Below are 16,910 nucleotides of genomic sequence, written 5' to 3' on the forward strand. Positions count from 1 at the left end.
ACAAACGACACCGTGTGGCCAGATATCTAGATATCCTTACGTATCGTCCTTTCGATAAACTCCCTTTAATTTCGCTTATATTCTGAATTTTTCTACTCCTCTCGTTTTGAACGACGAACTTTCATATAATTGGAAACTCGACTCGGAAACTTGTCGAATCGAATCTTCTTCGCGAGGCACGCGAGCGAATGGAAACGTGGCACGAGTGGCGCAGTTTGTGTCATCCTCGTTACCCAACTTTTTTTTTCTCCTATCCCTGATCTTCCAACACTCGACGTTTAAACCTCTCGAGCGCCGTGTCCCCGAGGTTTTTACATTCGTGGCGGTCGAGGAGCGAGGATTTCGAGTGCGCCACCGTATAATTCCCGCGCGTATTCATTATGCCTTCCTTGGCAAATTAACGCGAACCAGGAGCATTGAGGACGAGGTTGTTGAATCTACGGTGGTGACTCTTGCACCCCATTAGAAAATTTATAATATAAACTCTGATACGCGGATCATAATCAAGTTTGTTTCTATGAAATTCCTATTAACTTCTTCGTATATATATTTTTTTGCTATATAATAAATATATATGTATATTTTAACTATTTTTCTCCATACATAATTAATTATATATGTCGGGTTAATATTAAGATTTGAATCACGTAATGTTTCTTCATTTGAATTAGCCATTGTTTTACAAAACAGAGAATATATTTACACGAATAAACAAGGTTTTACAAATATTATGAATAATGAATTTTGTAAATGATATGATTGATTAACAAATGATAAATTAAATTATTAATTAGATTAAAGAATAATAAGTTTTATCGAACAATAAAAGAAACGAATAATATATCTTACGATTTACTAATTTAACGAATAATGAAAATTAACGATTGATAAATTTACAAATATTGAATTTAATTTACGCTATAAACAATGATCCGGGGTTCAAACGAATCCACGGTCAACGGGAAAACTTTAAACAATTTTATAACACAAAAAAAATACGTTTGCTGAATCACTCGGAAAAAATTACTCGATGTATCACTTTCCAAGGCGATCACACGAATGAATCCCTGACTAAAATCTTTTTCGTAATACGACTGCATTTGTTTGTTATATTCTCGCTGGAAACATCGAGAAGGTTCCAATCGTTGTTGCTAGGCAATATCTGTCAAAAGTTTGTTATATACTCCTTGGAAACATCGAGAAAGATCCAAACGCCGATACTAGGCAATTTCTGTCTTCATCAAGCAAAACGTTTATCCCGTGACCGTGGCTACGTTCAGCGACCAGTTGTCACCTCGAACCCACTTTCGCTTTTCACAAATGTCAAACAATTACAGATGACAATTACTTAATTACAGTTATGATAAAATCTAGGCTAAAGCATTAAAAGGCTTCCTCAAAATTGCATAGGGAAGGCTCCGGTTTTCATTTCATCTCCGACATATATATATATATACTATTATTAGTTCTATTAGTATTATTCATTCTATATGTATATAGCGTATGTGTGTGTATATATAGTGTATATATATGTATACATATATATAGAATTAATTATGTATGGGGAAAAATAGTTAAAATTGGAAAAGAAGGGAGAAGAATTAAATTAACGCGGGACAAGAGGATCGAGGACGAGGCTGTTGCATCTACGGTGCGGCTCTCGCACTCCCTCGGAGAATTCCCATCGTATAATCTCTGATACCTGGTTCACAATCAAGTTTCTATTTACAGATGAATAATTACGACTTCTTCAAATATATTTATTGGATTAATTGCATATGAGAAAGATTAATCGAGACTGACAAAAGGAAAGGAAGAGGAAGGACGTTAATACTAATGAAAATGGAATTAACGCGGAAAGATTAAGAACGAGGCTTTTGAATCCACGGTGACGATTTTTGTTTTATCGTTAGAGAAGTTCTATTGTATAATCTCTGATAGACGGATCGTAACCAAGTTTTTATTTACAAATGAATAATTACGACTTTTTCAGATATATTTGCGTCGAGTCAATTATGCGTGGGAAAATTGATTAGCAGCGAAGAAAAGGAAGAGAAAGGACGTTAATCCAATTGACCCAATAGCAAAGTAAATCGATAAGAGGGAACGAAAATCAGATTTTCAAGTTTACAAGGAAAGAAAGCTGCGTGGGCGAGCAATGGGCTTCTGAACTTAAATCTCGTTACCCGACTTTTTGAATTCTCTTTAGTAGACGTCGATGATTAACCTTTCGTAGGTCAAACGTGCCTCCCAGTCAGTTGAAACTTCGATTGATATAACCCATATTTTCTCCACCCTTTACGACTCCAAACTTATTAAACACACCCACTTACGATTATTATGGAAATGAGAATTGCTGCAGATCGCGAGTGATCGACAATTGGGCAAACTTTTCGTTTTATATCAAATATACCTACAACGTTATAGGCTATTTTATAAATAGCCATTGATAAGCAGAGAAATTTACGCTTGGATTAACAGAATTCGGGTTAAACGATGGTTATAATATTCTTCGGGATGGTTAACAAGTACGTATCTGCCTGCAAGCAAACATTCCTACAAATATCGAAAATGGCATCTATTCCCCACAGTGAAATAAGTCAAAGTAGCAGAGGCGATCTATCGCGGGCAATAAACCAACGAGGATTAAGTCATCGCGGTTGAACTAGCACAGAAATATACGAACCCTAAATCTACCTGTCCAAGTGTCCTTCACTTCAAGCATTACGACGTTGCCTCCTTCAATCAAACCATCCTTCCAGTCGACAGGTCTTCGAAGATGATCTCCCGAATTGTTACCCGAACTCCTCCTTAGATAGGAAAATATAATCGGCTTGGCTCGACGAAATTATTTACAATGAAAAAAAGACAAAAAAAAAGAAGAAAAGAAAAGCAACAAGGAAAAAGATAAAATTGCCGGATTATCGCACGGAATCTTCTTCCAGAGATCAAAAGGATAGGAAAGATAATCGCCTTGGTTGGATAAGACTCACGAAGGAGGGAAAAAAAGAAGAGAGAAGAAAAGGTAAGAGGTGAAACTCAAAAACAGCGGGGCAAGTGGCACGAAAGGTGGCGACCTGCCTAGACGGCGTGCATATGTCAGATTTATAGTAGCCATAAACGAACGTGGCCCGGCGGAACTTTCGTACTTGTATTTCCACGACGAAGTTCTCGTCCGCACGCGTGTACGTGGCGGACCGTATAGTTTGCCGTGGCGTCAAGGCATAAACCCAGAATATACGATCGCAGTCTGCACGGCGATGTTCCGACGTATGCTAATTTTCCACGGGAATTAAACTAGCATCGGGGTCGGCACTAAACAACGACGCCTTTTGAAGACTTCTGTTTAGGGTATGGTAAAGTCTAGTAATATTCCGCCAAATATATGATAGCGACATAGTGGGAAGTTTATATTTTTGTGAGATAATCTACGTATAGTTTCGTGGGTATTTTTTTTTATATCATCAGGAATGTTTTATATCTTCAAGTATTATGTAGCTTAGAGATTAGAGAAATTGCGCGTCTAAGTAAATTAATATTATTTATGAACGATAAACAGCGACTGCTTTTGAAGACTTTTCTTGACGATTCCTCTAGGTGTATATGTATAGCAAGGAATGATAATATTCTGTGAAGTATGATAGTAATATAGTGGAAAGTTTGTATTCTCGAGATAAGGTGTATTTTCTCTTTTGTTGCTTTCTTAGGACATTATTGTGGGCATTATTGTGGAAATTATGGTAGTATCGTGAATATGTTAATTGCGTTTGAATAATTTAAAGGATAAATGAAGATGGTATAATAATTATTTGCTATAATAATAGATGGTATAATAATTTTTTTCTTGCAACATTATCGTGCAAATTACGGTAGCCTGATAGGTAAATATGGTAAATATGCTAATTACGTTTAAACAATTTAATGATAGGTGGATGTTATAATAATTAGGTTAAATATACGTAACACACAAGTTTGATCAAGTATATCGCACGTGGTACTCTTAGAATGGACACGATAAGAACTGTGAAATTAAATAATTTAAATGTAACGTTGGCTGCAATATATTTGGAGTTTGTTACGTGTTTAAGTTGCAGAGTAATTTTGTGTAGTCGACAGGGAATCTCGAAACGTTTCCTTTGGTAGACAAAGTACGTAAATACCCTGGCATAGGGGTGTACGTAGTGCGTTTGACAGGAGTATAGTGGAACAAGTAAACTCGAAATCTGCGATGGGGGTACACGCTCACAGCAGTCTATCGACGGTATTAAAATAAACGGTTAATTTTCGTTGGAATTAACTTTCTAGTTTATCAAACACCTTTGAAACGGAAGTGGATGAACACGATGACGCAGAGTTCCCTTGAACTATCGGCTACTTTTTGTACACTTTGGAATTTTTAATCACGATCTTGTTTCGTTCATACTGTGGGATAATTTTTTTTCTTTAGATCTTTTATAGACCGTAGAACTGCCAGAACACATCCTAAACTTTTTGTCCCGTTGTTCTCGTCTTTCTTTCCTTTGATCTTCGTTTTATTCATTTTGAAAACTATCGTGGTGTTCTTCAAGTTCTTCTCCCTTTTCTTTTCTTCTTCGTTTTCGTCGTTTATCTTCCTCGCCTTTGGAACCTACATTTTTTCTCGTCTTCTTCTCGTTACCTTGTTTTTATTTCAAAATCCCAACTGTGCCTCTTTTTTCGGATCTCAGATTTTACCTAGTTTTTCCAACTTCTTCTACCTCGTTACTTTTCTTGCTTTTCGAAAGACGTAGTCCCTGTTCCTCGAACCAAGCTCTTCATCTTCTTACTTTCTAAGTTTTTACTATCACACTCGTTCTTCCTAACTTTTATACTTAAATCTCAACGTATCTTTGCAATGACTTTATTTCGATTATTACGACACTTGTCTTTTTATATTTTCGAATCGTTCGAACGCTAGCTATCTGATCGCTTTCAACGACCTCGATGAATATTCCAACTAAAATTACTAAAACTATCCTAATCGCCAAGAATACCTTTCAACGTTATACTTGCCGCACGAACGTTACGATTATTAACACCTTACTAACATCTATGAATATCAAAGAATTATTCAAGAACGCGGTAAATTGCCCAGAAAATTTAGCTTTCTCGTTGCCCTCGAATTTTCCTTCGAAGTGCACATCGATTCCTCGCAATTTTACGCAAAATTTCAAAGGCTAAGGCCATCGTTGACCGGTTCGCCGATGAGGTTCATTGAAAGTAGTGAACCGAAAGGACAGTTAACGAGCTGATGCAGTTTAATGGGCGAGGGTTACATCGAGATCCCATAATCCCAAACGTAATCCCGCTCTACGTCGCTCGCGTTCGGAGAATGCTGACCTTTGAGCACCTAAATATCGGCTAAACCGTATTATCCACGCGGCCACAAATTGCATCTTTTCTTATAGATGCTCCACTGTCCATTAACCTTCGACCGCTACGACAGCCAACGTTCCCCGAAAACATTAAAATACGATAATAATAACGCTTTGTCTTCGAGTTATGCCGGTACACAGGAATTTTCTATATTCCGTGAAATCGATTTTACCGAATGCAGATCGAAGAGGTTGGCCTGGTGGAAAATTGAATTCAACCCGGTAAACAACGACCGGTCGAAGGATACAATGGGAAGGGGCGAAGGGGGGAGTCAGTGGAGCGAGGAAACGAAAACGAGAAGAGGAAAAGTGGTGCGAAACAGGAGAAGGGAACGAATGCCAGGTTATCGAGAAGTTGGACAAGTGTAAAAGGCAAGAATTCGCCTTGGTTTCGATCGGCAACGAACTAAAGGCAACTCTCTCCCTCTCCTTTCGTTTATTCACTTTCCCCCCGTTCTATTGGATTCCAATATTGGCCGCTGCTTATTCCACATTTATAATTTCCTCCCATCGTTAGGTAGCAGCGACGACGCGATGGCATCGGGTCGATGAAGAGCTTCCACGTGCCCTTTAACGACACTCCAATGAATATATTTCCACGAGCTGTGTAAGAATTCCCTTTACCGGTCACGGTTAAGTGAACGATCTTTTAATAGACCCGGGGAATTTTATAACGTTAACTTCGATGCATAAGTGCGTCGGGCAGGCTATTTATTGGATCGTCCGCCTTGAAGAGATTTCACGAGATCGTTATCTTTCGCCATTTCTCGTTGTTCAACTTTTCTCGTGGTCTTTCTCCGATTGTAGAATCGATAGCGTGGGAAAAATATACAATAAAATAAGATTGCGCAATCGTGTAACGCGTAGAAGCGCCAAACGAACTTTCCAGAGAACGCGCCAAAAGTCTCTTCTGCGCCGTTTGTTTCCGGGCCAGACTGTCGTTTGTCGAAAGGCTTCGCTACCGCCAACTGCTGCACAGTCTCAATGCCAACGTTCGCACCGTAGGTCAGGGTATGCGTTTCGGCCACCACCAAATGGAATGCACATTGCAACGTACTCGTATTTCTAACGATAGAAACATGAAGAAGTCCGACGATTTTGATTTTTTTCGATCATTGATGTATAGGTGCGTCGAATAGAGTTTTTATTGCATCTTCTGCTTTGAAGAGATCTCGTGAGATTTAGAAGTTGATAATAATAAACAGAGCATGGAACGTGCAAAAAGTAGAGGGGGAACCAGCGCGTCTGTTTAAGAAAGTCCGGATTTACTTAAAGGCGGACAAGTTAGCGCGACCAAGCGATCACGTCTGACCTACAACGACAGAATCTCCTGCCGGACAAGGATTGAGTTTCTGTCGATTTTGGGCGCGTATGTAATATTTCTTTGAATCATTGTTACTTCCCATGTGTTAAATAATATGTTACCCATATAATGTGTATGAAACATGTATTCGAACGTACAATCGAATACGAAATTCTTGAAAGTTTCAATTTAAAAAAAGAGGAGGATCTTTAATCGTCGATATCTTTCCAATTTTGTATGTTGCTCTCAATATCGATTCTCGTAGAGAAAAAAAATAAATTCTAATGGAATGCATGGATCACACTAGAGTTTCATAGTAAAGAGATATTAAACGAGAATATTTGTTCGTGAATGAACAACGCTCACCAATATTTGGATGCTGCAGCTTCCTGCATATTCGTGCCTCGCGTTCGAGCTTTTGAAAATCTGAAACAAGACAAAAAGAATAGCATAGTTATGAGTAAGGAAGAGGAAAGAATAACGTGATTCACAAACAACCATTGACTCGTTTAAGAATAAAAAAGAAATAACAGATATCGCCACTGAGACATACTATAAAACTAAAGTTCGTAAAATTTACAAGTTTAGCGACTGTCTGACCATTGAACAACGTTCTGACGAATTCTACCCTATGGCTGAGCATTCCAGAACGGATACTAGCGAGCTTTATCGCAAGAGTTTCGCCGTAACGACAACCCATGTCGGGTATAGTCATTACCGCGAAATCGAATTTTCCAACGAGCTCCCTTGACGAGTTTCCTCGTGGGTAATTCACCAAGGACCGTAATAAAATTGGATTTGTCGGTGGCCAAGTCATTTCGAGCACGATTTCCTGTTTCCTTTCTGTTGTACGCGCACCTGAACGGCCCTCCTTCGCGGATCGACCCTCCATTCCATATCTATTATCGGTCTTGTCCTTCGTGCCTTACTTATTAAATACTATACGTTCTTTCTTCCACTGAATTTACCTTTTCCCTCGAATAAAATATTAAAATGAATTACCCTTCTTTACTCTACCTCTATATATTATTCTATTTGTTATTTCGGTATGTATGTAAGTCGGTCGCTTTTTACAGAATCTGTCTCGAAACTAACAAAACTAAAATTTAAACGAACAAATACGAAATACTCGAGTGGCCAAGTAGAAGGTATCAGATGATATGATAATAAAAGAACATGACGTGATATCTTCTGTAAAAGAAGACAAATCTTCTTTCATTTTTCCAATCTTCCGTAAAATAAGGTAGCCAACCAATCAAACGGCCGCAAGAATCTGCCATCCCTCGGAATAATTACCAAGTCGCCGAGGTAAGTGTCGGCTAAGGTAAAAATAGAATTTCAGAGAATTAGCGTTCTCGCTTAATAATTTAATACGCTTAAGAAAGCGTTTCGAAGCACCGTAAAGTAGCCGGATCCATTTATCCAGCGCGAAATTCCGTTGGCTTCGAACGTCGAGGAAAAAGAAATCGGACACCGGTTTCCATCCCTTTTGATCTTTTTCCTCTCGCTCTTTCGTTTCTCTCGCCTATAATTAAATCTGCGACGGTGACGAGACTCGGCAGTCTTCATTCGTATCCGCGCCTAAACAACCAGAATTAACGAGCATCTACCGACAAGCAAGAAGAGTCCACGAAGAACACTGCAGCTACAAGAGGAGAAGCAAATTGGAGGACAGAGCACTTGACGAAAAAAAAACAAAAAAGGAAAAAGGGGGAAAAGAAGAGAAAACTGGGTTATTCGACGATGTCATTTGCCCACTCTATGAGCAGATTCGAACGTTGCAGCATTCTTCGCGCGAGGGGTAGAAAATTTTTCGCAAATTCCAGATAATTTAGTGGTTTTTGAACCGTGAAAATAAAATGATTATTTTAGGGATTAATTCTTTCAAAATCGAATATTTCATTAGACTGTGAGAAATGTTTTCTTTTGTTAATTATTGATAATAGAAATACGATGTTTTTTTAATTCTTTTAGGGGTTGACTCTTGTAATTAAATACTTTGTCTATGCTTGGATAATTATTAGACAAGAAATAAATATTTTTGTTAATCGTTGATAACAGAAACACAACGTTTTCTTAATTCTTTTGTACAAAAGGTATAATTCGTTACAATTTATACGTACATGAAGGGATTAAGTAGTTTTGGTCTTAATTTGACATCGTTTGTCTGAAATCTTTTAGTTCCGCGTTCTTACCAAATTGTAGGAAGCTCGAGAATTAGCTTTTTCATTATTTTTCCAAAAATGAATAGGCGGAGTCACGTCGGTCTCGCGATGCTGCCGTTGGCCAAAATTAGACACAGCTGGGTGAACAGTTAACGAGCCACCCTTGTTTGCGCTAAACTCGTTACCGACTACACCGTACCGGAGGCTATCAGACCACATGTACGCGAATCACCGGAAAGAACGGCCGTTCAAAGAAGAGAATTCGCCTTTCTTCCGCTGAAAACAAGGTTTTCCGGCTGGGCTTTCGTCCTATGAACGAAGGTCCAAGTATCACGCGTCGATTACTCGCAAATGAAATAAAGACTTCTTTATAGAAATATAAGGAAGATAAAAATTCTTCTTTTCTCAAGCAAACAAACAAAAGCATCTTCCTCGTATCATTGAAGGAGTAACGGAATATTCGTTATATTCAGAAGTAACAGAAATTCACTAGAAACCTGAGAAATCAATGGATTTATCGAGGAGAAGAGTAAGCACGTGAGTGAAGAATATTTATTTCAGAAGATTAGAAAAATTCTTAAACACAGTGTATGTCAATAAAGAAGAGAAAACAAGTCGAAATGTACGTATAATAAATATTTGTTATTTTACTATATAATGATAACTATATAATAGCCAAAAAGCAAACATTACGCGAAACTATATTTTCCTTTTATGATTGTAACATTCATTACCGTAAGAATATCATTATCAGGCTAATGAACAATTCACAGTTTCCTCGTGTATGAAATTTATACAAAGAAAAACTGTACTTAATAATATATGTAATTTGTCGTATCGAACGGTATCTTCAGAACTCGCATCGTCCAAGTTCACGCGGAAAAATGCAGAGGCTGGTGTGCGCGCTTCATCCCCTCTGTGTCGAAGATAGTATCGAAACGTAAAATGCACGTTTATTCACGAACGACACGCGTTCTTATCACGCCCGAGAGATCAAGGGCTGCTGCGTCCACTCCCTTCGTCCCTTCGGAACCCCCTCTGCCGCCCTTGTTCACCTGCTGACTCATCTTCATCCCTCGAAGCAAGGTATCGAGGGTGAAAGAGTTTTTGCTGACTTTCGTGACATTCGTGCTTCATCGGACGCAAAGTAACCAGCGAGGATCGGCCTTGCAACGATCTCGCAAGTCCTCTCAAAGCCAATCCACGATTTCTACACGTGGATCGCACACGCAAACAACCAAGATCCTATGTGTCGTCTTATTTTTATCCTTCGACCGTGATATCGATTTTTCCTCGAAAATAGTCGAGAACAGCGACCAGACGACAGTGTATTTTCGTCGATCGGTATACAATAATACTGCAACAATAGGCTCATCGAAGTCCTTCAAGGAGGGGAAATCTTTCTACGATTCTTAGATCGCGTACAATACCCGGGAAGATAATTACGGAGGCGTATCCTCGAATTCAAAACGAAACACGGGCCGAGATAATGGCGCGAAACTTCAGAACGTATCGCGTATGTAACAGTTAGCGCTCTTAACTGATAATTGGAACTGGTGCCTACACAGAAACTTAGAGACATTGAAGCTACGACAACGAAGATACAGTTCAAAGAGAATACCGTGTAACTGGGTCAAGTTCTCCGAGTGGACAAGAAGTTCCTTCCTATTTACCATTTGTTGACATTAAAATAGATACAAGTGACTTGGAGGGGGAAGAAAAAAGAGAAAAGACGAAAGCAAGCGCGATTTATGAATAGAACGGCACTTTCACGATCGTCGTCGGCCGTTGCACCGTAGAAACAACTTACAGCATGTTACGCGGCTGAAACGCGAAAGGAAATTACTTTGAAAATTACTTGCGACAACTACTCTTTGTTGCTAAGCAGAGAAAAGAGAAATTAACAGGGTTGGAAAGAGGTTGAGACGCGCCGAAGTTGCCTGCTTCGCCTTTGAATTGCCCGTTGCGCGAATTAGAATTTCAAACGGCACAAACTGCTAACGAAACTACGGACAGAGAGTGCTCGATTAATTATTCGGTGAACTGGAAGCAACCGAAGGATCTTGCGAGCCAACTAAACCGACAAGTCGAAATCCAAGCGATCAATTTTACAAACAGGATGGCGACTAGCGCCAATTTGCTTGCAGAGTAACTTGGTAAATTCTTAAAAAGTTATAGAGCCATGTATGATTTTTTTCACCACATTGTCTATTATTTTACAATTTTATTTCGAAACAGAAAAATATTTTTGTTCGATTTCCGCGAAGATCGAGTAGATATTTTGAATATCTTATCGATAAGGAATACTAGCCCTTGGGTCTCGATAAATACGAACATGTATTAGAGTTAGGTAAGTTAAAAAGAAACTGCAGATGGGATGATTTCCATTGTTGTTTAAACAGCAAATTGTTTTTCTTTCCGCGAGATTGTAACTGCAGGCGTAGCACTCGTATATGAAAATACCTCGGGCTCGTAAATATGAATATGTAAAGGACATGTTTGTAAAACATGAAACTGAGCGTAAAACACCGAGTTCTGTTTAAAATATGACCGGCATTACGTTGGATGGAAGCTTGACGCTTGTTACGTTCTTCGCTCTTGATCCGCGATAATGTAAACCGTTTGCCTCACCAACAGCTCATTCTTCGATGATAATTACAAAATTTAAATGTAACAAACTTCTTTTGAATTTGTAGCACGAGAATATATGAAACTGTAAAATCGTACTGTGAAACATGACGAACGCGAAACTCGGAGAATGAAAATTTCGAATTTCTAAACTCCTCCCTTCGTTATCCTACACTGTAGAAATAAGAACAAGAGCGACATCCATGAAATTCAATTTTCAACAAATTCCTGTTTTTCCGCCAACTACCTTACAATCAACATGGAGGAACTTGGATTCATCTCGAAACAGAATTGGGAAGTTCGTAGGAAAATTCTGTCGTCCGAGACGATCTCCGACATCGTTCGTTCTTAAAACAGAAATAACATTATGATCAGAATGTCAAATTTTCACAGAAATTCCTTGTTTTCGCAAGCTTCCTTAAGATCAACGTGGAAATTCAAATGTACAGTATAACAGGATTCAAAAGTCCACGCTTTCGTTGCGAAGTAATGGATATCAAATTCACGGAACAAAAATATTGGTTAACCTCGTTTGTTAAAATGAAGCCTTATCTTAAGTAATGAAGATCATAAAATTGAATTTCCAACGAAATATCGCGCAAGTACTTCCTCAAAATTAACGCAGAAATTTAAACTTACACACGAAGAAGACACAAAAGTCGAAAATTCTGCTCTTGATGAGCAAACTAACTCGTGGAACAAAAGTTTTCAATTTGCAAACAACCTTCGCTACCTTCGGCTCTTAAATGAAACACAACGCCAATCTCTATAAAACCTAATTTCCAACAAATCCCCGTTTCTGCCTGTCTGCCGGCGAACTCCTATAAAATCAATGCTTGCGTTCCTCCCCTTAGAACCTTCATTTACCCCCAGACTACATCCCTGCACGCAACGCAGAGGTGCGTGAAGTGGACGCTGTCCTGAGCATCGCCAATCTCGATTGGCATTTATCTACTTTCGCAATAAATTCTGTTGTAAATGTATTCGGTTGTTTTATAAGTGTTCCTCTCAAAGTTTACGTAATTCATGAGGTATTATAAAGACTAATACGATTTACCAAATCACGCAAAACCATGAATTCAATCATCAACGTGTCTTTCCCTCCGCGTTCTGTCATCCCTTCCTATCGAAAAACTAAATTCCCCATCCGTAAATTATACAATTTTTACAATGTATAGTTCGTTAAAAATTTTCTGCTAAAAATTTTTAAATTAAGCCGTTGCCAGTAACGTTATTTTAATTATCGTGTAAAAAGACTCGATGACATGTCGACTAACAAACAACTAACGCAAAAGCGGATTAACCTTCGAACCAACGAATCTTCCATGGCATTCCCAATAATTTCAATGGTTGTTAATAATGTTGGCAAAATATTTCAGCAACTATCGTACATTTCAGTACATCGTAATACAATTTAATTCGTTTATTTACGAATCGGTATTGGCAATTCGATATTACGCGAATCCTGCTTCTTCGCCGTCAACAGGAAGAAAAAAGAACTTAACAAAATACTTGCGGCGTTCCAACAACGATTACATCGATCCGAACGTTCACTCGATCCCCGGAAACCACCCTTTTCCCTGAGACAACCGCTCCACCGCCTCCATTTCCGACGACAGGCAAGCACGCACCAGACAATTCCACAGAGCTAAGGCTAACTATTTCGAGGGAATTAAATCACGGCATCGCGGGGTGTGGGCGGTGCAGCGTGTAACTGGCTTGCTTCTATCTTTGGCCGACAGTTCCAGTTTCTCCGCAGAGGCGAAAGGTAACACGTGGAAAGGGGGAGGGTGGCGGGGAGGAGAAGAAAAAAAAAGGTTGCAGTAGGCAGAGGGAAGATGAGCGGGCTGTCTCTCCTTCCCCTCTCGACACACAGCGCGGTATTCTCTGTCTCTCTTCGTCCCTCTTTACCCTCTGTTTCTCTGGTTGCCGGGCCGAGAGGGATGGCACGGCTGCACCCTCTCTTCTACGACCTTGCTCCAGTAACCTCTTGACCTACACACGCCACGGACGCCGTTCAACCGCATGTTTCTGAAACGAATAAAGCGCGACCGATTCGCCGTTTCACCTTGAATCGGCCAGCCGATCGCTGGATGCGGAAAAATACAGACGGGAAACTGTTTCACCGATTTCCTCTCGTCCATTCGATTCCTGAATCTGAAAATGTTCCCGCGTTTCCTATAGCTCCCGTGGTATTTCGCGGATTTCGGCTTAGAGGAAATATGCTTGAGGGGCGTTCGCAGATTATTCGAGTTAACGCGCCGACTGTTGTGCGAATTTATTAGGTTGCCCGAAAAGTTTCTTTCGTTTCATAAGGTGATAATAGATGAACAACAATTTCTGTTTTATATTATTTTATTGAATTAGATGTGCTCCGTTTCGTTCTATCTTTATTATTATATTCGTGAATAATTCAATAAACTAATATAAAAGAGAAGACATTGTGCGTCTGTTATTTTCTTATAAAACGAAAGAAACATTTCGGACAACCCAATAATATACTCTCTATTCTGAAAGGAAAGGTGAATGGAAATATATTGCATCATAACATGTAATTTTTGCAAAGTATTGTATTATCTTCGTGTGATTCTTTCCGACGATGTTATCTGGGTCGTTGTTGAACATTTTATAGTCCATAATGATTATCTTGTTTTAATCATTCTAGAAAATTTAGACCGTGCGGTGGAACGTGTTAAAGTAATGAAATGTGTAAATTCAGGCGACTCAGATTCAATTTATTTGAAAGTAGCATACGTGCCAATGGAACCATTCTTGATATTTAGTGCAAATTCAAAATAACTATTCGCGCTGTATATTAATTTTTTGCTAAATATATGTTCGCGGTAAATATGTTGTAACTTCCGTATACTCGTACATTGTCAAATTAGCCCGAAATTTTACTAATACGATCGTGACAATCGTATCGAATTATAGAGCTAATGAAATTTCAAAATGCCTTATATAACAGACAATATACACGTGGAAATTTTCTACGATAGGCGTTCAAATATTTTCCTAAACCACTGTATTTCCTACAGCTATTTCTTCATAGTAGAACAGGACAGCCACTGGTCAGACATCCTCGAATACCACGATCTATGGTATAGAGGCTAATATTTGATTAATTCCGCTTCTCCGTCTTGTTATAAACGTTGCTAGAAATACGAACGTAACCTCGAATAGTCTCAATGAATGATTTCTAACAGTTTAGATTTCGCGAATGCGAAATAGGCACAGGATATGAAGGCAATGATTTCAACCGCTGCAAGAGAAACAAACTGGATCGTGCGTTTCCATTACCGGTATCTCTTAGATTATCCTCTTCGTTTGTATATGTTGTTAAGCTTGGCCAGTCGTAACGTTTTCGGCTGCATCGAAACTAGTGAAGCGACTGGCCAGCAGGAACTATCCATCGTGCCAATAGAAACACCGACGAAATTTATCTCTTCTCCTACTTTCTCTCAAACACAGCCGGGCAAAACTTTTCGTTCTATAAACGCTGACAGCATTGTGCAAAACTTGTGAAGCATCTACGTTATTCGGAATCGTGACCAAAGATACTTTTAAACTAAATGCTTGTACTCCGTTACGTGTATTGTTACATGAGAGTAAATCTTTTATCGACCACTTTTTAAATCGAACATTTCAATGCTTCAACCGGGAAATTGGAAATTAGCTAATGAATAAAATCAATTTTATGTTAATGTAATGGTAAGCTAACTGATTCTCCCTGTTGCATGTAATTTTTCACTTATGTAACGAAAGTTCGCTTAGGAATAAGTAGATTCAGTCGGCAGCAACGATTCAATCAGACACTAATAATAATTTCGTTCAAATAAATGCAGAGTTTTACTGTGACTAAGAAATGGTTTTAATCAATTTCACTCTGATCCTTATAAATATTTACACCTGTCTGAAGGTAATCCATCAGAAAACAAGCGATTCCTGAGAAAATGAAAGATTAAATTTAGAATTTCAAAGATTTAAGAACACGTTAAATAATGTTACTATGAAGTTAAGAGGCAATGAATGTTGCTCGATAATAATATTATAAAATTAAGTGAATAATATAAAATAAAGTAGAATTTCAGTTCATACGTCCGAGGATAATCTATGGCGTGGAAATGAAGGTAACCGATTGAACATTCGACAAAGTGGGAATCCGGATAATCGGTTTCTGAATAATAATCAACGTTCCGCGGTAAAGAGAAATATAGAAGTTGAAGCTATGAATTTGCGTGAAGTTCTACAACTCATTGACGTCAATCCTGTCATCTGAAACGAGATGAAATTTCATCCAGTTTCAATCCAACGAAAGAATTTGTCGCTCTGCCGGCCAGTAAGATTCCATTGAAAAGAACTCGCGAAGCTCACCTCGGAGCCTCCAAGAGAACCTTATGACGTCAATCTGCTTATCTCGGTGACGTTCGTGGACGATGAAAACGCGCCGCGATTTTAAGACAAAGTTCGATGAAAAAATGTTCGTTGCTCTGCCTCTTCATATTGTGATGTATCTCCAAACACCTCGCTCCAAAATTCGTTTCATTATTAAGTTGTTAATTTATTCGTTCGATTTTAAATGAATTTACTAATAAATTGACCTGTTCGCTTGTTCGTTATTTTATATTTCTAAAATATTTCATTTAAATTTCTTTCAATTGGTTATAACGTTATTTATATCGAAAAGCATATAGTGACTTATGGAGAGACAAATTGATTTTACCACTTATTACGTCGAACCAATTTCTGAAAATGAATGTTTGATAATAAAGTTGAGATTGTACGGTTGCTAATTTATAGATGTCGCGTAAATCCGCAGATTATACAGTTCCTAATCTAAGGATCGGATATATAAGGTACTTCTGAACTAGTAGAGAAGTGCCATTATAATTAATTCAAACAGTGACACTTGTATATTCCGCCAACACGTCGAGTATGAATCATTTTCTGTATACTGCAAGTGATTTTTTAAACGAATAATTTAAATCTATAAACTCTATTTATACACGTGTGTTGATTCCATAGGAAGATAACAAGTTTTAATCCAATATCTTCCTTTTAATCATTACTCTCATAATAAGTCACACATTTTAATCATATTTGCGTATCGTTAATTCAAATTGCTTAAAAGCGACGTATTCGTACATCTTAAATTTTCTTTAATTGCTCGTCGTTATACTAACGAATCTCATTTCTACATTCTTGTGCCAAACATATCCGATCGTATCAATTACTGTCTCTTAATTACCAGATCAACGGTACAAAATCAATAATCAACTACGATCGTTTCGCTCGATTAAAATTGTACATCTAACGATTTAACAAGATCGCAAGGAACTTGAATTGTCTATAAATTGGAGGAATTGGAAGGACCATGTGAAGATTACGTCGTCAAACGATCAAAGACGAGGCGAACAGACA

The 16,910-nt window shown here is 38.4% G+C and overlaps 1 protein-coding gene across 28 annotated transcripts in view; it reads right to left on the reverse strand.

Annotated features, from left to right (window-relative positions):
• The window catches only part of CaMKII (Calcium/calmodulin-dependent protein kinase II), a 160,423-nt gene that overhangs the window by 91,992 nt on the left and 51,521 nt on the right, over positions 1-16,910 (reverse strand). For all 28 annotated transcript variants that reach the window (XM_033344590.2, XM_033344610.2, XM_033344612.2 and 25 more), the window contains exon 3: positions 7,063-7,122. In XM_033344590.2, the coding sequence (XP_033200481.1) occupies positions 7,063-7,122 (60 nt within the window). The remainder of the gene's footprint in view (positions 1-7,062; positions 7,123-16,910) is intronic.

This window comes from Bombus vancouverensis, chromosome 8 (genome assembly GCF_051014615.1).
Source record: "Bombus vancouverensis nearcticus chromosome 8, iyBomVanc1_principal, whole genome shotgun sequence".
Classification (NCBI taxonomy): Eukaryota; Metazoa; Arthropoda; class Insecta; order Hymenoptera; family Apidae; genus Bombus; species Bombus vancouverensis.